The 20628-nt window shown below is 41.8% G+C and overlaps 1 protein-coding gene across 1 annotated transcript in view; it reads left to right on the forward strand.

Moving 5' to 3' along the window:
- Positions 1-20628, forward strand: part of KLB (klotho beta) — a 62717-nt gene that overhangs the window by 33008 nt on the left and 9081 nt on the right. The window contains exons 3-4 of the mRNA XM_032334112.1: positions 14748-15258; positions 18026-18294. Of these exons, the coding sequence (XP_032190003.1) occupies positions 14748-15258; positions 18026-18294 (780 nt within the window). The remainder of the gene's footprint in view (positions 1-14747; positions 15259-18025; positions 18295-20628) is intronic.

The following is a 20628-nucleotide window of genomic DNA, read 5'->3' on the forward strand; positions in this document are numbered from 1 at the left end:
TTTAACTTGGCCATCTCTAAGCATGGTAATCATGGCTTTAAATATATCTGCAATCTTGGCAACAACCTTGCCAGGTGCCTATTATTATCCTCCATGTTTTATGCACAGAGTGATTATTTCTAACATACATCCTGCCTTGCATACAATCCATTTAAGTGGCTCTCCAAAGCTTTTGGGACTAAAGTCCTGATTTTTCACCAAGATACTCAACCCACAACCCCTGGCCTCTATTCCAGGCTCCTTCCTGGCCACTCTCCCATGCCCATCACTAATGCCAGCCCATTGTACCCCATGATCTACTGTAGTGCATGAATGGCAGTGTCTTGGTCTTATCTCATTGTTCCTCTCCCACTCAGCCTTTACTAACATTCTGTCCTGTGAGGATGCCCTTTGAACTCCCTACTTGACCCATCTGATGTCCTTCAAGACTCCGTTTAGGCAGTCACCACCTCCAAGTTGTTCTTGACTTGTTGGGGTTAGTGTCCCTCCTAACGGGTCCCATAATTAAGACAGGATCGCTTCTGTCATAGCACTCATACCATATGCTACTCTTTGGTCTCCCCAAGTAACCTGAGAGCTCCTGGAAAGGAGAGGCTCTTCTTTGTCTTTGTGTTTCCAGCACCGAGCACAGAATATTACATACATGCTGTAATGTATGTAATATTTTTGTTGCGTGAGTAGTGTAGGATTTCTATCTCAAATCCTGCAATTGAAAAACCAATCTCGAGTTCAAAATTCATACTTCGTTGCATTATAGCTGATTCTTGAAATATTACCCATGTTGGTCTACTGGTATATTAGTCAGGACTTTTTGGTTGGGAGGGACAGGAGCCTAATTCAAGACGCCTTAGCAAGAATGGACGATTCCCTGGCTCAGTAGCCAAATCAAAGGACAAATGACCCCATAATGAGAACACTGTCAGAAGTCCTTCATCTCCGTCTCTCATGTCCTTTCCTTCTTGGGGGTTGGCATCCTTCTCTCTTCTGTAGAAGAAAGATTTCTCTCTTTCAAGTCCAGTTTTTAAAATCCTCGAGATGGATTCCAGCCTATATGGCCCTCTTGCTCTCATCCCTCAGATCAGCAAAGCCCCAAGTTTTACATTAGTAAAGGCAGTTAAGATGTCTGTTTTCTTCTATTTTTAAGCCAATCAATATGCATGAAAATTTAAATTTGTAGGTCCCCCCCCTTAAAAGGGAACATCTGAGAGCCCCTAAGTAAACATTCACAGAAGTTGAGGGAGATGAGTTTGCTCGTAAGAGGGGAAGTCATTCCGTTTATTATGCCACAAAATAGCTTCCATGATAGTTTTGACTTCATTGCTTTAAATTTTTATCTTTCGTAGACATGCACTGTTTACATAGTGTCGGGATTTCTCAACCTCAGGACTGTTGACACTTCGGGTCAAGTAATTCTTTTCTGTGGTGGGGTGTTCTGTGCAATGTAGAATGTTCCTTGGCCTCTCCCCACTAGAAAATAGTAACTCCCTTGTCCCCAGGCTTATGACAGCAAAACTGTCTCCAGACATTGCCAAATGGCCCCAGCAAGTGGCAGGCAAAATTCCTCTCCTTTCCCTCTTCTGAAAAGCACTGATATGAACCTCTACTAGACAACTGGGCTGAAGACATGAAGCATAAATAGCAAGGATTTTGAAAGAGAAGTAGTATGAGGGACATAAAGTTCCCTCAATTTTAGAAAATCGTCTCAAGATTTTCACCAGAGCTGCAAGTTGTGTAGATAAACTCTAAATTAGTTTATGTCTGGTTTGGCTTTTCACACGTTGAGAATCAAGACTGCCCCACTAGCTCACGTTGTTGGTGAAACACTTGTAAGAACTGCCCCCAAGGGTTTCTCTCAGAGACTTACTTAGTCACAAACCGAACACCAATTGTATTTTTTGAAAGCTTGTACTTTTTCAAAAGCAAAATTCAAGGATTCAAACAAACATAAACAATTTTTTATCCATTTTTGATGCCACAACAAAGTTCGGGTTTTTTGTACATGGCTTCATGTTTGGTTTTTTTGCTGGGTTTGGTTTTGAGGTTTGGGGTTTGTTTTGTTTTGTTTTGTTTTGTTTTTGGTTTGTTAGCACATCCAAGTGCCACGTGTACCATTATTTACTAAAATGTTTTTCTTTAAAATGTTTATTTTGAAATGAAATTTTTTTCCTGCAATACATGAGGCCAAATACCCTTAAAATAAGTTTGTAACATTTAACAAAAAATTTCATCTTCATTACACCTAAGGTGATGACTTTGCACAAAGTGCACAAAGAGGAGGATGTATCAGACTTGGAAAACACCACATTAATACATTTGGTCCTAAAGCCAAACACAGTGTGCCATTTTAAAATGTGTCATAAAATGCTTTTTCTTATGTAATTAAAATAGTTTGAATAATGTAACACTATTAAATGGGAAAATGCTAATATTTATGCACATGTTATAGGAGCCTCTTAAATATCCATAATTTATTTTCTGAGTATTTTCAATTTATTTAACATAAACTTTTCAATACAATTTTTAACAAAGTAGGCTTATGTAAAATAAAATATATGCCAACACTTTTTTGTATATTACACACTAATGATGAAATTGTTTTTCAAATTCCTCAGGGGTTCAAGAGATTGCTTAATACTGTGAAAGAGGCTTTCAGGACAAGAAATCTTGGGAAACTGTGCTCAAGGTTGAGGCCTCACCAGTGTGTTCCTGAGCCTGGGATAAAACTTGATTTATTCCCTATTTTTCTACCTCTTTGTGGAATGATGTCTTAATATTTCTTGGCATCATTCCCTCAGAGAAGCTCACACCAGGCTGGGTATGTGTTAAGTATCCAACAAATAGTTCAATTGATTTTCCAATTATTTCAATAGTTCAATTATTTCAATAGTTCAATTATTTTCTATTTAAGGAAGATCTACCTTGTCCTAGAGAGGATTTAAAACTGCCACTGAATAAAATTGAATTGAATTGAATTTCAATTTCAATTTTATTGAAATTGAATTGAATTTCAGACAGACAGACAGACACACACACACACACACACTCCAGCATGGATTCTGGCATTAACACATAGTCTTTTCAAAACAAGCAAATCAATAATGTATGCCTGTTTCTACTAAAAAATTTTACATTAAAAGCCCATCCTGAAACAAGCTGCAGAATATTGAAGACACCTGAAACTGAGTAATGTGTTCATGAAGACCCACTATAGTATTCTTTCCATTTTTATATGTTATGAACATTTCCACTGGGTGGCTCAGTGAGGTAAGCTTCTGCCTTGGGCTCAGGTCATGATCCCAGGGTCCTGGGATCGAGCCCTGCATCGGGCTCTCTGCTCAGCGTGGAGCCTGTTTTCCCTCTCTCTCTCCACCCACCTCTCTGCCTACTTGTGATCTCTGTCTGTCAAATAAATAAATAAAATCTTTTTTAAAACTTTAAATAATAAAAGAAGTAAAGAGATTATTTTTATTTTAAAAGAAAACAATTGTCTTTATGTAATATACTTCTTAAAGGCCCTATTACAATTCCTAACCAAAATTCAGTGTTAAAATTCAAGACACAGCAATGACGTGAAAAAGCCACCATTCACATGATTAATAGCCAAGACTTCTTTGCCAACAGGATTAGTATGCTGCAACTACTTTCTTGAACAAGAGGGCTGCAGTGTTTTACAGGCACATTTAAATAGATTGAATGTCATTTTTTAAACCTCTTCTGTCTAAGCCCCCACCAATAGCTGAAGACTAAGTATAATATTTTGAAATGGAAAGGTTTTTTTTTACCCTACAATAGTTGCCAGAGCCAAAATTCAAATCTTACCCATCCAAATCCAAGCTAACAAGGTTTGATGACATGAATCAGCTACCTAGCTTCGGTGAAAAAGAACAATTTATGGTCTTGAAGCCGATGGAAGCCACTTGCATTGACGCTGACTCACAGACATTTAACTTCACTTTGCCTATTTAAAGACCAGAACCATCCATTGACATGTTTCCCCCCCCAAAAAAAAAATCTATGAACAGTTTATCCCCGGGACAGCTGAGTGGCTCAGTTGACTAAGAACTGCCTTCAGTTCGGGTCGGGTCATGATCCCAGGGGTGGGGATCAAGCCCCGCATTGGACTCCTTGCTCAACGGGGAGCCTGTTCCTCCACCTGCCACTCTCCCTGCGTGGTTCTCTCTTTTTCTCTCTGACAAATAAATAAATAAAATCTTAAAAAAAAATTTTTATCCTTGATTCATACATTAACCATGATATTTCCCATGTGTCCCCAGGATTCTAGAGTTTTATTTGCCCACAAATTTAGTGTCCCATTAAAGTAATGTTTGGTCCTTTCTGTGTGCCCTTGGCAAAACCATCTGAAGTTTAAATAAATGTTAACACAATTATTCATTGAATTAGTTAATCCATGATGCTTGTATTATAATCCCAACTCATCTCCCTTAAGATCTAAGACACCTCTAATAAAATATAGAAAGTAACGATCCAACAAGTTAAGACTTGCATCCTTAAAGGCATTTCTGATCAAATTTGAATAAAAAGATAAAAACTGCCTGTGGGTAAGAATTGTCAAAGGCAGTTCCCATAACCAAAATACCATGGTTAGATATGAGTTCTATTTTTAAAAAAACCTATTTATAGAAGACAGTTTGTTTTCTAAAATCTTCAAGAGAGCAATATTTACTTTTTCTAATCGTTAAGTAGAAAAAGTTATACTTCAATGAATGATTAACAAGAGTTTAAATAAATGTAATTATAAATGTTCAGAGAGTAACATTATGATCATATTTAAACAGCTTGATTTGATACAGATACTCTCATACACGGAAAATTTGGCCCAACTAGAGATCAGAAAATACTATAAACACTGAAAGCCGTACTAGATATGATGCAAGAAATGAACTGAGGAAAACTTTACATTTGCTGGTAGAGTACAATAAGCCATTTACTTGTATATAAAAAATTAATTGCATATGAAAAATCTTACTGAGAAAACTCAACATTCATTTAGTCTCTGTTCAAAGAAGAGGGAGTCATTAAACCATTAAACCTGAAAGAAGGATTCTGTTGCTGAAAAGCGGTAGGAAGCGGAGAAAAGATCTGGACCTTCTAACTTCTTCACCAGGAAAGAGTGACTCACTGACGTCATTCAAATGGTTCCTGGGCGATCTTCCGGAAAATATTTGGGGGATGTCTCCCAGCTGGGGAAACCCCAATCTTTAGTACTGGAGGCAGTGTACTGAAAGGTTCTTCATAGTGTCATATCTTGACCAGAGATTATGTGACTAAATCTTTAAAAAGAGGGCTGGGGTTTACCGCTACCATTCTTCTTTTATGTTATCTGTATATGTATTGTATGTCTCCTGCTTTTCCCTTTGAATATCAACATACTGGGACGCCTGGGGGGCTCAGTGGGTTAATGCCTCTGCCTTCGGCTCAGGTCATGATCCCAGGGTCCTGGGATCGAGCCCCGCATCGGGCTCTCTGCTCAGCCAGGAGCCTACTTCCTCCTCTCTCTCTGCCTGCCTCTCTGCTTACTTGTGATCTCTCTCTATCAAATTAAAAAAAAAAAAATCTGAATATCAACATACTACTATGGAGTAAAAAGGCATCCTTTTTTTTTTTTTCCCTAAGATTTTATGTACCAGAGATTACAAGCTGGGGGAGCAGCAGGCAGACCCGCTCAGCGGGAAGCCTGATGCAGGGCTAGATCCCAGGACCCTGCTATCATGACCTGAGCAGAAGGCAGACACTTAACACCCAGGCGCCCCCAAAAGGCATTCTTTAATAGACAATGGAATCTAGAATAACAACATTTCTTTAAAGATGTCATTTATTTATTTGACAGAGAGAGAGAGATCACAAGGAGGCAGAGAGGCAGGCAGGGGGTGGGGGGAAGCAGGCTCCCCGCTGAGCAGAGATCCCGATGTGGGGCTCAATCCCAGGACCCTGAGATCATGACCTGAGCCAGAGGCAGAGGCTTTAACCCACTGAGCCACCCAGGCACCCCTTAAAGTATTTTCATCAAGTTTTCCACCATGCTCTGCTTAGTTGTTAGTTCAGTTCTTCTTTGTATAAATATTTCTCAAACCAGCTGATGAATAAATAAGACTATTAATTCATTGTATGTGATATTGGTAACAGATAATTCAGCAATTGGATAAACACTGCAATTTCCAGGGGCACCTGGGTGGCTTAAGCCTCTGTCTTCGGCTCAGCTCGTGATCTCAGGGTCCTGGGATTGAGACCCGCATCGGGCTCTCTGTTCAGCAGGGAGCCTGCTCCCCCCCACCCCTGCCTGCTTCTCTGCCTACTTGTGATCTCTGTCTGTCAAATAAATAAATAAAATCTTTAAAAAAAAACACACGCTCACACACACAAAAAACACTGTAATTTCCAGAATTAAGGGCATTTATTAAAAGCCTGAAATATTTTTAGGTAATTAAAAAAAAAATTTTTTTTAATGTATCTGAGAGAGAGAGAGCACGAATAGGGGCAGAGGAGCAGAGGGAGAAGGACAAGCAGACTCCACGGTGAGCAAGGAGCGTGATACAGGGCTTCATCCCAGGACCCCGAGATTGTGACCTGAGCCAAATGAGCCAGCCAGGTACCCCTAGAATAACAATTTTTTACTTAAGTTTCTGTTTTTTCCTTTGAGATTTTTGGAACTTTAGAGAAACTAAAGAGTAACAGCGTACAACAATTAAATTAGCGGACAGAAAACATTTGTTTCTACCAATTTTCTTGACTTTTTGAAACTCCAAAAATAGGGACACCTGGGCAGCTCAGTGGGTAAAGTGTCTGCCTTGGGCTCAGGTCATGGTCTCAGGGTCATCCAGCTTCCTTGCTCTGTAGGGAGCCTGCTTCTCCCTCTGTCTGCTGCTCCCCCTGTTTGTGCGCGCGCTCTCTCTCTCTCTCTCTCTGACAAATAAATAAATAAATAAATAAATAAATAAAATCTTAAATAAATAAATTATAAAAAGAATGCATTTTTACTGCAAAACACTCAAGCAATACAGAAAGACATAAAGTAAAAAATGAACAGTCTCCTTTTTCCTTGCTTCCCAGCCCCACACCAATGTCCAAATACTTTTCTATGTGCATATGAACACATACATACAATTACTTCTTTTACAAAATTTACATCATATTCTTACATTAAGTTTTTTTTTTTAATTTAAGATTTTTATTTATTTATTTGATAGAGAGAGATCACAAGTATGCAGAGAAGCAGGCAGAGAGAGAGGGAGAAGCAGGCTCCCCGCTGAGCAGAGAGCCCGATGTGGGGCTCGATTCCAGGACCCGGAGATCATGACCTGAGCCGAAGGCAGAGGCTTAAACCACTGAGCCACCCAGGCGCCCCTTACATTAAGTTTTGATTATCGTCTCTGATTAATTGAAATCCAAAAATATCCTGCTTTTATCCCTATCTTCTCTTCTCTTTCCTATTAGAGGTTATAGTTCATCTGAAGGCAGGAGCTATCTTGTTAACGTTGTTTTCTTTTTCGGAACGCCTACCAAAGTGCTTTGTATATGTTAAATAAGGATTTGTAGACTTGAATTTAAACAATTAGTCAGTGTGAATGAATGCAGAGTGCAGAGAAGGACATCATAATAGCTGGGGATTGAAGGAAAGAGGTCAAATGATATTTTGCAACTTGCTTTTGCTGTTGTGTGTAATTTCTATAAGGGAGGAAAAAAATTAAGCAGAAGGTAATGCTGGTGAATTCTTGGTTTGTCTGGGTACTGCTGTGGTGTCCCAACTGGTAAGGGTGCATGACGGTGTCATCAACGCCAGGACTCACAGCTCAGCTCTTCCCTGAGAATGTCGCTGGGACCCGAAAACTGTCACATGGCTTTCAGGGCGTGCTGGCCCTTGTTTTGGGGCCTCTGTGTCAATGGCATAAAAGTATGCTTTGAAGGCATAACAGATTAAGGTGTGTAATGTCCTAGAAATGACAGCAAATGAGGAAGCCGAAAGACTTCATTCTAATTCTAGCTTTGCCCCTGAGACCTTGGGCAAGTCCCTTATGTCTTGGGCTTGGGCATCTCATCCACAAAGAGGAGATTTTTGAAGGTTGGGTCAAGTTCAAGGTCCAGGTCCAGGGCCAAGTCTCAGGTCCATCCTCTAACCCAACGTAGCAGGCAAGAGCACAGAGCTTGGAGCAATAGGGTGCCTGGGTGGCTCAGTCATTAAGTGTCTGCCTTCCGCTCAGGTCATGATCCCAGGGTCCTGGGATTGAGTCCAGTATCAGGCTCCCTGCTCAGTGGGGAGCCTATTTCTCCCAGTCCTACTTCCCCAGCTTGTGTTCCCTCTTGCTGTCTTTCTTTCTCCAAAAAATAAATAAATAAAATCTTAAAAAAGTAAAAAAAAAGAACTTGGAGCAATACAGCATGCTGATTTGGTTTGTGAAACTGGGCAGGTTATTTATTTAACCTTCTTCCCCCTTGCTCCCCTCTCCTCTAAAGTAGAATGCTTAGAGTACCTACCATAATTCTCTTGAACGAGGATTAAATGAGATAGTACGTGGGAAGCACTTTAGAACAGTGCCCAGCACATCAGGCACGAGATTCGTGTTAGTTCTTATGACTGTTTATATGATTCATTTTCTATGGTTCTGTAATTTAATCACTGTTCCGTTCTATCCGATCACGAAAGTCACTCATCTTTAACGACCATTTCATTGTGATTTTCTTGGAAACTGTACTGTGGGGAATGCTCTCTTCCCATCTTGGCTTTAACATTTACAACAGTGTAAAGATCTGGATCCTCAGTCAAGATGGTCAAGTGTGGACGTGGTCCCTAAGGGCTCATTTAGCCTCTGACACCAGTGAGGACAATATCTAATGCCAGCTTTGCGGGTTCTCAGAAAGAATCCCAGGGAATTACACATGAATGTTCCATGCCATGCTGGGCACTTGGACAATCACATGGCTTTTTGAAAACCCCAAATTTCCTGGAAAGTCCTCCTTGACCTTTGTAGGTGATCCTGAATTTCAGACATAATAAATATTTTCTCAGCGTGTGAGAGTAGGCTACAATACCCTCATTCTATCACTCTTCAGCTCTTTTAATCAATTCTAAGCAAGTACAGCAGAAATTAATTTAACATGTAACTTTAAAACAGTATGTTGTGGTTCGTGTCCAATGGTCCTCAACTGCTTCAAAATTTAGAAGTGATGGGATGGAGCACCTGCGTGGCTCAGTCAGTTAAGCGTCTGCCTTCGGCTCAGTTCATGATCTCAGGGTCCCAGGATTGAGTCCCGCATCAGGCTTTCTGCTCAGTGGGGCGTCTGCTTCTCCCTCTCCCACTGCTCCTTCCCACTGCTCATGTGCTCTCTCTCTCTGTTTCTCATGCTCTCTCTCTCTCAATAAGTAAATTAAAAAAAAAAAAAAAAAAGAGCTGATGGGACATACAGAAAGCAGGATGGTTTGGTAAGGTGATCAGAGATGCCTGAGTTCAAATCTAGCTTTCCCCGTGTTCAGCCTCTGTGAATTTCAGTTTCTTTTCTAAAATGGAAAAAATGACATCTGCTTCGCCGGGGCTATGTGACCAATATCGTCTGTCAGGTGACCAGCTAACTAGCTGATCCCTACTGGGCATTCACTCAGCAAGGATTCTATGCCAGGCTTTTCTCTGGGCTTCTCTCTGTACAATTGTGAACAAGACAGATAGTAAGCCCTCGAGAAGCTCATAGGCCAGGCACAGTTCTACAATGCGTGGGCCTGAAACATACAACCTAGGGGACCCTCTGTGAGAAAATGCCCCCAAAAGTATGGACACAGGGGCGCCTGGGTGGCTCAGTGGGTTAAAGCCTCTGCCTTCGGCTTGGGTCATGATCCCAGGGTCCTGGGATTGAGCCCCGCATTGGGCTCTCTGCTCATCAGGGAGCCTGCTTCCTTCTCTCTGCCTGCCTCTCTGCCTACTTGTGATCTCTGTTTGTCAAATAAATAAAATCTTAAAAAAAAAAAATGCTTCTAAATACAACCTGGCTTCCAACCCACCTAGAACATTTTATAAGGACCCACGCAAGTGAGGGGTTCATGGAAAATCTGCCTTTGTTGCTGGGCCTAAAACTAGTAGGTCTTATTTTCATATTGGAATAATGGTGTTATTTGTAACTTCCGCAGTGGCTTCTGCATTGACTATCTTTAACTCTTCCTTCCTAAATCCTCAGGAAAAGCTGCAAGTCACTCATCCTGGCCATTTTAGCTTCAATTATACTCTGAGATATGGTCCTTTTGCATGAAAAAATTACCAACAGGATCCCAATTGTTAATGTAATAATAACAGGAAGCTGAAAATACCATTCCGACCTCTGGAGAGTTGGCACGTCAGTGTTCTCCTCGCGCAAGGAAATTGAACTTTAGTTAAGCATCAATTTGCTGCTATTGATTTCTTCAAAGCTCCCTTCCAATGTGGGAAACCCACAAGTGCTTCACTTAATTAATGATGAGCTTTATTCTAGACCTCTTTTCCCCTCTGCATTGCCAGTTTAGACTCTGACTCAAGCATTAGTTGAATTTAGTAATAATATCATTGAAAGTAGAATTCTGTAACAATGTTAAAACCATGGGGTTTTTTTGTTTTGTTTTGTTTTTTAAGATTTTATTTATTTATTTGACAGACAGAGATCACAAGTAGGCAGAGAAGCAGGCTCCCTGCTGAGCAGAGAGCCCGATGTGGGGCTCGATCCCAGGACCCGGAGATCATTGACCAGAGCCAAAGGCAGAGGCTTAACCCACTGAGCCACCCAGGTGCCCTGGTTGTGGAATTTTAAAATAAATTTTCTTTAACAGTTTTTATTTGATTCTTTATGAAGTAATTTTAACAATAATCATGTTCAGAGTTCCCATGAAGATATTTCCACCACAATGTGAGTAAAATCATGCATGGCTTTGGAAATTTAGCTTTTGACAAAGGATGCGGGGGCTCCTTAAATATGGACACGTGTGATATGCTAGGTTTTTTATTCTGTCTTCAACCCGTGCCCTCCACAAGCATCCCACCATGTCCTCCTGACCTCTACCCCCACTTACATCTTGTTTCTCAAGTTGTGCCTGCTATCTTATTTGCTTCCTATCATTCAGAGAACTTATCTGAGTCTGGTCTTCCAGAGGCATCCAAGAAAGCTGCTACATTAGAGAAAAGGAGGAACAGAATGAGATATTCGGCCCCTGGCTGTCTCTCAGTGACATCAGGCCCTGATAGCTGGCTCAGAAAGAAAAAGCGGCTGACTTCCCCTTTAAGCTACTGAACCTAAAGAACAAAGGTTGAAGCTCCCTTAAATCAATCATTCCAAAGGTAGATGGCCTTGTACAAGATAGAGGGTAACCTTGAAAATCGCACAAGGACTATTGTGCAAGGTTGCAGGGCCCAGGCTGAACTCCTGCACCCCATTTTAGTTCTCCCAGTAGACCTCCTTTATGAGTGTCAGATCGAAGGACACACCTAGATATCTCTGTTCCATCAAGATCTATGTCTAACTCACTAACTCGGAGCAATACTTTTTACCTTATTACTTGGCAAACAGGATCAAGCTATAACCCTAAGGGCCACTCGAAGCCCCTCCCCCACGGTCCCCACAGGAGAGTGGAGAGCGGTCTTCAGTCCAGAGCAAAGATAACCCTAGATACCTCGATAGCCTCTGCAAATAGCAGCAAAGGTGAAAGACACACTGTGAATACGAAGGTCACCTTGGGGCATGACCACACACGTGTGTATGTAACTATATATGCACATCTCCAGAAAAGTCTTTTGGAAGGGAATTGCAAATGTACGTTGTCTGTTGTCTTCTAAGCGGTCCTCGTTTCTCATTAAAATGCTGATGCAACCAAGATTTTATCATAGGTTACATCACTTTCATATTGTCACTGAACTAGGCACTAGAACATCTGTCTTGAAATCCCCTTCTCCATTTTTTGTTCCTAGGATGACGGATGTGATAAGCACTTCCCGATGCCATCTCTTCCCTTTAGTGTCTGATGACATCGTATGTGCGAGGCAGCTGGTTTGTGACTTGGAATCTGGCTTGTTTAGTGCTTTACGGTTTTCACATCAGAGGGCCCTACAGCCCTGAAGAGACGTATGGATCGCTGTGGTTTTTGTGAATGAAATTACTGAGGTTAGCAGGGGATTAAGGCACAGATCAGAATAGAGCTAAGAATGCTGCCTTTGGGTTCTAATGATTGCTTTTGTATCAAATCAGGAAAAAAAAAAAAAAGCAGTCTTCAAGTCTTTCTATTGGGATTCCAGCCCCAGAAAAGCCCACAAAGAGCAACTAAGACCACTTGAGGTGAAGGCTGTCCCAGGCTCCCCTGTGATTCCTTCCAGAAGCTGGAAGTCAGGCGGCAGCCTGAAACTTCCCCAGAAGGAGATCATTCTTAAGTATCCTCGGGAATGTTTGGGTGCTAAATGATTCTGGGATCTTCCAGTGAAAATTGAGCAAGGACAGGTGGAACATAGGTAATACTTCAAAGCATCTGCTCCTTCAGAAAATCTTTCAGGGGGTGATTTAAATGAGCTATTTTGCGTAAAGCAAGGAAGCATCCATCAGTCTGGGAATCCTTTCTTCCTATGTTAACACCTATCTCTCCCCATCCTAGTCCAATGTATGGAACATTTTCAGTGTCCACAGGATCTATTAGGTTGTTGTTGCTGCTTTAAAGATTCCTTTATTTATTTGAGAGAGAGAGAGAGAGCACACGTCCACGCACATGCACACGAGCAAGGGAGGAGCAGGGGGAAGGGGGTCAAGCAGACTCCCGGAACCGGAAGCTGGTCGGTCGTGGGGCTCCATCCCAGGAGCCCAAGATCATGACCTGAGCTGAAATCAAGCTTCCGACCCTCAACCGACTGAGCCACCCAGATGCCCCAGGATCTATTAGGTTTGAACCATTGCTTAGATTTGATGGTTTCTGGCCTACATAAAGGCATTTCAGATCATTCAACCCAATATAAAATATTTCTAATGAGCAAACGACAAGCTATGGAACAGAACAGAAAGCAGATACTGTGGGTTAAAAATAGTAAGGGTTTGTGGGCACCTGGGTGGCTCAGGGGGTTAAGCCTCTGCCTTTGGCTCAGGTCATAATCTCAGGGTCCAGGGACCAAGCCCCGCATCGGGCTCTCTGCTCAGCAGGGAGTCTGCTTCCCCTCTCACTCTGCCTGCCTCTCTGTCTACTTGTGATTTCTCTCTCTCTGTCAAATAAATAAAATTTTTTAAAATATAGTAAGGGTTTGTGCACTTGTTTTAGAAACACCAAAGAGAGGAGAAATTGCAACACCTGGGAGGAGACATCAGGAGGCAAGCAAGTCTGAGGGGAAGAGATGCTGTCACACAGATAAAGGAAAATTCTAAGCCTGTCCAGGTCACAAGGTGACCTTGAGCATTAACTAGCCTCGAGTCCTTAATTGTAGGCCTTGATATTTATTTGTTCTTCCTGATACAGCTTGTGGCTGTTCACCAAACTTTTCTTTTTCTTTTTTTTTTTTTTATATTTTATTTATTTGACAGACAGAGATCACAAGCAGAGAGGCAGGCAGAGAGAGAGGGGGAAGCAGGCTCCCCTCTGAGCAGAGAGCCCCATGCAGGGCTCGATCCCAGAACCCCGGGATCATGACCCGAGCCGAAGGCAGAGGCTTTAACCCACTGAGCCACCCAGGCTCCCCACCAAACTTTTCATTAATTTTTCACTTAATGACCTACTTTATGCCATTTTATATTTATATTTATATTTATATTTTATGCCGCTTATATTTTCACACATTCAGTCTTATTTTCTCAATAAGATGATTGGCTCCTGAATGCACATTCTCCTGCTGTTTATTTCAGCCTCTCCAGGCAGGGCAAACCAAGCATTAAGTAAGCACTCAGTGCATACCTATTAAACAGACTGGAAACCTATCCTGAGGCTCTGTTATCAGAAAGCTCAACTGGAAATATAAATTCTGGGAGGACCAGTCATAATAACAGGCATCTTTGAGCACTACCTCCCACATGCCTTATGGTATGCTACATATTTAATATATACGTTAGCATTGTATCTAACAACTTTACAAAGGGCATTAGAATTAACTTCATTTCACAGCTGAAGATACTAAGAGATTTCAGAAAAGTGAAGTGAATTTTCCAAGGCCACATGGTAAGTTCCTGAACTTCAAGCCCGAACCCAAAACCCACACTCTTTCCTGCTTTGTATAGTCCCTGCCACCCTTCTTTAATAACGGTAATAATAACTGTTATATTAATAATAATAGGGATATAAAAGAAGAGTTTTAAAAATAAAATTGTCTTAATAATAATAATATTATAAAAATAATAGTCATAGTAGTAATAATAATGGCTTATGTAGGAGTTATTCCATGCCAGATACTGTTCTAAAGTCCTTAACATATATTAATTCATTCAGTCTTCAGAAGTCTAGAAGATGGGCTCTATTATCCATTTACAGGATTTTGAGAGTGCATTATCTTGGACTTAGTTAGGGCTCAAAGGAGATTCCATAGAACAATGAAAGATCAGGACTCTCTGCCTGCCCCTTGACAATCATATAGGAGAGGCTTTCCATTGAAGGCACAGGAAAAGGCAGAGAACAGACTTTGAGATCATCAGGGTTCCCTGATAGCTCTCCCCTGGGTCACCCTGTGTGTCACTACTTTGTCCATGAAAAGACTTTCCACCAGCCAAATTACAATACGTGTGAGTAAGGACAAGAAAGATTAATGATATTTTCTTCTTATCAGGCTCATTCAAAAGTTTGGCATAACTACAACACAAATTTCCGCCCACATCAGAAGGGTTTGGTGTCAATCACATTGGGATCCCATTGGATTGAGCCAAACAGATCTGAAAACATGGTGGATATACTCAAGTGTCAACAGTCCATGGTTTCAGTGCTCGGGTGGTTTGCCAACCCTATCCACGGGGATGGAGACTATCCAGAGATGATGAAAAAGAAGTCGTTCTCCATTCTACCCCTTTTCTCTGAAGCAGAGAAGAAGGTTGTGAGGGGCACTGCTGACTTCTTTGCCTTTTCCTTTGGACCCAACAATTTCAAGCCCCAGAACACCATGGCTAAAATGGGACAAAATGTGTCACTCAATTTAAGAGAAGTGCTGAATTGGATTAAACTGGAATATGACAACCCTCGGATCTTGATTGCTGAGAATGGTTGGTTCACAGACAGTCATGTGAAGACAGAAGACACCACAGCCATCTACATGATGAAGAATTTCCTCAACCAGGTTCTTCAAGGTTGGTTGCACATTAGCTCGATTTTTTAGACCTTTGAATACTTACACCATAGGACACTTAAAGTCATCTTCAGACATGATTATGGTTGTTGGGTTTTCCCATTGACCTATGTTAATGTTTATGTTAATTTTGTTACTCTCATGTCCTTTTTTAATAAAAGTTTGGGAACAGAATAATACTAGACTGTAGATATATACCCTTAATTGGCAACAAGGGGCTTATCATGCTTTTTTTTTAAGATTTTTAAAATGTATTTATTTATTTGAGAGGGGGGGTGCAGAGGGAGAAGAAGAAAGAGATTCTCAAGCAGATTTCGAGCTGAGCAGAGAGCCCACTGCAGAGCTCCATCTCACAACCCTGAGATCATGACCTGAGCCAAAACCAAGAGTCAGACTCTTAACCAACTGAGCCACCCAGGCACCCTGATGCTATCTCATTCTTTTTAAAAGAACATATGCTACAAGAGATATTCCCCAAAGTTTTCTAACAGTAGTAACGTGGTCTAAGACATTGAAAGCTTTTCCTGAAATTGTGCTGTTTTTAAGGGTACCTGGGTGGCTCAATCATTGAGCATCCCACTCTTGATTTCGGCTCAGGTTGTGATCTCAGGGTCGTGGGTTCGAGCCCCATAACGGGTTCCATGCTCAGCGGGGAGTCTGCTTCTCTCCTTCTCCCTTCTCCTCTTCCCCTTCCCCCAGTTGATCTCCAAATAAATAAATCTTAAAAAAAAAAAAAAGAAATTGTGTTCTTTTTATTCTATTACATGACTAAATGGTGAAAAGGTCTGAAGACAAACAATGAGCCATGAATGGCAAAGCTGAGTAATTTCTGTTGCTCCTGGATATTTCTCTGATCCCTACTAAGCCCCTCCTTCCTTTTCCACTACTCAAGTAGTGACATCTACAGGTGGCTGATTGAAATAATGAAGCAGAAGATAAGACCACGAGCTCCCCTACAGAGCTTGGCTCCATTTCACCAAATATAAAGAAATTCTCAGCAGATCTTTCTAGAAGTTTGTAGCTCTCTTTAGAAGTCACATGCCAGGATGCCTGGGTGGCTCAGTTGGTGGGGTGGCTGCCTTCAGCTCGGGTCATGGTCCCAGGGTCCTGGGTTCAAGTCCCACATCTGGCTCCTTGCTCAGCAGGGAGCCTGCTTCTCTCTCTGTCTCTGCCTGCTACTCTGTCTGCTTGTGTTCTGACAAATTAATAAAATCTTTGGAAAAAAAAAAAAAAAGAAGTCATGTGCCTAGGGGCACCTGGCTGGCTCAGTCAGTGGAGCATGCAGTTATCCCTCTTTTTAGGATTTTATTTATGAGAGAGAGAGTACGTGTGACTGGGGTCAGAGCAGAAGGAGAGGAACAAGCAGACTCTGTACTGACCACCAGAGTCTGTCACGGGACTCCATCTCAGAACCCTGAGATCATGACCTGAGTCAAAACCAAGAGTCAGCTGCTTAACCGACTGAGCCACCCAGGCACCCCTGAGGATGCAACTCTCGATATTGGGGTGGTGAGTTCCAGTCCCATGATGGGAATATTTATTTACTCAAAAGTAAATAAACTAAAAATAAATAAATACACAAACTGATTAATTCATTAATTGATTAATTAAAATTTAGAAGTCGCAAGCCTAGAGGAAATGTTCTGCTGGAGAACTTTCAGGGAGGGTCCTCGGGGAGAGCAAGATCTTGTTGCCCCAAACTTTGGGAAGAAGCAGCATGAAAATGAAAAGCTTTTAAGAAAAGAAAAATAGTTTGAGGTTGATTTGGATATTTGTTACTTTTACTGTTGCTGTTGATTACCATATTTCATTTTTACCCAATTTCTAAAAGTTATTGAATCACAGGTGCCTGGCTGGTTCTGTCAGTAGAGCACGAGACTCTTGATCTTGGGATTGTAGGTTCAAGTCCTACATTGGATATAGAGATTACTTAAAAAAAAAAAAAGTTATCGAATCAGAGTTTTTAATGCTAGAAAGGTCCTGAGAGATGTTTTCCAACCTTTTCTGTTAAGAAACTTGCCCAAGAGCAGCCTCCCAGGAGCACAGCAGCCTCCTGTGCCCTGCCCCTCTGCTGGCGCATTCTCCCACAGCACTGTCCTTGTTTCTTCTTATATGTATGTTCACTTATGTTCATTCTCAAAGCTGATTTTTCAGTCCTTAAAGGGTAGTTTCATAGAAGATGAAATGGGACCTAACCCAAGCTTGAAATGAGACACTCTTGATCACGAACAGACATCTGCCTTGGTCCCAAAGGGTTCTGGGGGATTTCTATGTCTTCTGGTGCAGATTTGCACACTAATATTCTCAGGAATATTTTTAATTTTATTTTTTTAAGATTTTATTTATTTATTTGACAGAGATAGACATAGCAAGAGAGGGAACCCAACCAGCGGGAGTGGGATAAGGTGAAGCAGGCTTCCCGCTGATCGGGGAGCGGGATGAGGGACTTGATCCCAGGACCCTGGTATCATGACCTGTGCTGAACGCAAACGCCTAACGACTGAACCACCCAGGGCTCCAAAGAAGAATTTTAAACTTGACCCTTGAACCGTGTCTTTCCCTTGTTGTAGGTAAGGGGGAGGAGCATTCCGGATGAAAATAGCTGCCGCTTTTCAAGTAGCAATGGGAATTTTCTATTGTCTATCACAAGCCTGCAAATGAGGATAAAAGTTGTTTCCCCATATGCTCCCGGCAACACGTCCCCCGGTAGATTGCGAATCAGAAACACAAACCAGAGTGAACATCTCTGCTTTTCTTCCTCTGTGCAGCTATAAGGTTTGATGGAATACAAGTGTTTGGCTACACTGCCTGGTCCCTCCTGGATGGCTTTGAATGGCAGGATGCTTACGCCACTCGCCGAGGATTATTTTATGTGGATTTGAATAGTAAGCAAAAAGAAAGAAAGCCCAAGTCTTCGGCACTTTACTACAAACAGATCATACAGGAAAATGGTTTTACTTTCAAGGAGTCCACCCCAGATGTGCGGGGTCAGTTTCCCTGCGACTTCTCGTGGGGAGTCACCGAATCTGTCCTTAAGGTGAGTGACAGCTTATGAAGTAACTCTAAATGGGTGCAAATAGGTCACAGTGGTTTTTTTTTTTTTTAAGATTTTATTTATTTATTTGGCAGACAGAGATCACAAGTAGGCAGAGAGGCAGTCAGAGAGATGGGGAAGCAGGCTCCCTGCCGAGCAGAGAGCCCAATGCGGGGCTCGATCCCAGGACCCTGAGATCATGACCCGAGCCAAAGACAGAGCTTTAACCCACTGAGCCACCCAGGCGCCCCAGGTCACAATATTTTATTTTGTGGACTTGATGACAGCCGTCAGACAATAGCAAATATGATTATTTGGAGGTTCTGGAGAGGAGTTGAGAGGAAAAGGAAGGAAGATGAGATTTGGTGCTTTCCCAGAGCCTTTCTTTCATATGCCAGAATTTCTCTTTGGCGATGGTGATGAGAGGCTGCCCTCAAGAAGTATATGGTCTAGGGCGCCTGGGTGGCTCAGTGGGTTAAGCCGCTGCCTTCGGCTCCGGTCATGATCTCAGGGTCCTGGGATTGAGTCCCGCATCAGGCTCCCTGCTGAGCAGAGAGCCTGCTTCCTCCTCTCTCTCTCTCTCTGCCTGCCTCTCTGCCTACTTGTGATCTCTCTCTGTCAAATAAATAAATAAAATCTTTAAAAAAAAAAAAAAGAAGTATATGGTCTAAAGGGATCTTAGTCATTGGTCAGTAGCATCAAAACTACAAATTTTTTTTCTAGATTATGTTTTGCCAAAAGCCAGTTATTGGTGGCCCTTGATTTAAGTGGTTCCTGTTCTTTGACAGGTTTGAATAATTTGCCTTATCTCTGTATCCTCGTGGGGGCTCCCATTCTCATTCGTCACCTTCGTTACATCACTCCTTAAATGCCGCCTTCTCAATAAGGCTTCCCTCCACTCCAAAAAAAAAAAAAAAAGAAGAAGAAAAATCACAATCCTCTCTCATTCCCCTTTCTTCCCTGTTTCCCCTGTATATCCTATTCATCACTAGCTAACATACTATTATGTACTTTACACATTTTATTCCTTTAGCCTTATCGAGAGGTAATGGACATGCAACATGGTGTAAGTTTAAGGAGGACAACATGATGACTTGATACGTTTCTGTATTGCCAAAAACGATGACCACTGTAACAAAATTCCCATTTCTTTCTGCGGTGAGAACATTTAAGATCTATTCTCCCAGCAACTTGAAAGTATGTCATACTAGTATCATTAGCTATAATCAGCAGGCTGTACATCCGATCTTCAGAACCTAATTTTGCCACCGGAAGTTGGTGCCCTTTGACCAATATCTCCCTATTTGCCCCCCCCACAGCCTGATAACTGCTTTATGGATTTTTATTGATCGTGTTTTCCCCTTACTAGAATGCAAGGCTTCCCCGCATGAGGGTGGAGAGGTTTGACGCTTTGCTCCTCGCTGTGTGCCTGACCAGGGCAGCAACGGAGCACCAGCCACGTACCACGCAAAGTGACGTTGTTCAAGTCAATTTTTAGGGCCAGATGAGCCAATTAGAGATCTCCTATTCCAAATCCTTCATTTTACGGATTAGGAAAGTGAGACCCTTTGGTTCCTAATTGAGACCTAAGTGACTTGCCCGAGGAAACAGAAATAGTGGCAGAACTGTTAACAGGCAACTCAAAAACCCCGTATTTGCAGCGCTCTTGACACAATAATAGCAACTATCTTTTAAGCTCTTATTATGTGCCAAGCATACAACTGTTGTATATATGCACATTCTCTCTCCTAAATCATAAAGCCCTCATTTTACAAGCAAGGAAACTGAGGCTTAGGGAGGTTACATAACTTGTTCAGACTACCCAGATCTGTTTCCTGACACCATGCTATGAGACGTCACAATGCCACACTACTGCCTGTATTCTAGAAGCAGATGAAAAGACAGCAAGATCTATAAGGGATGGGGTCAGACAAAAGGGCTCAAACCATGAATGAACAGAGTTCTCAGGTCATGAATCTCAATGCCAGTTGATACTTAGGCATGATTTAGTAAAGGCTCAGAGATAATAACAGGAGAAAAGACACAGAGTAACCTAAATACAGAAGTGACTCATCTTCACTGTATGTCCCCTGTAGAGCCAACTACTTACCCAGTCTCTGTCTCCACCACATGGAAAGGCAGGCCATCTTTTCCCTACCACTTCAAATGGGTTTATATTTTCTATAATTCCACACCCAGAGAAGAAATACCCCAGGAGAGACAAGAGTTCCTGCCTGTACATGACACAACCTGAACGTTTCTGCTTTACCTCAAAACCTATTTGTGCCCCAGTGATTAGCTGTGAAGGTCTACCCCATCGGGGGCCCCTAACCCTAC

This window comes from Mustela erminea, chromosome 2 (assembly GCF_009829155.1).
Source record: "Mustela erminea isolate mMusErm1 chromosome 2, mMusErm1.Pri, whole genome shotgun sequence".
NCBI lineage: Eukaryota > Metazoa > Chordata > Mammalia > Carnivora > Mustelidae > Mustela > Mustela erminea.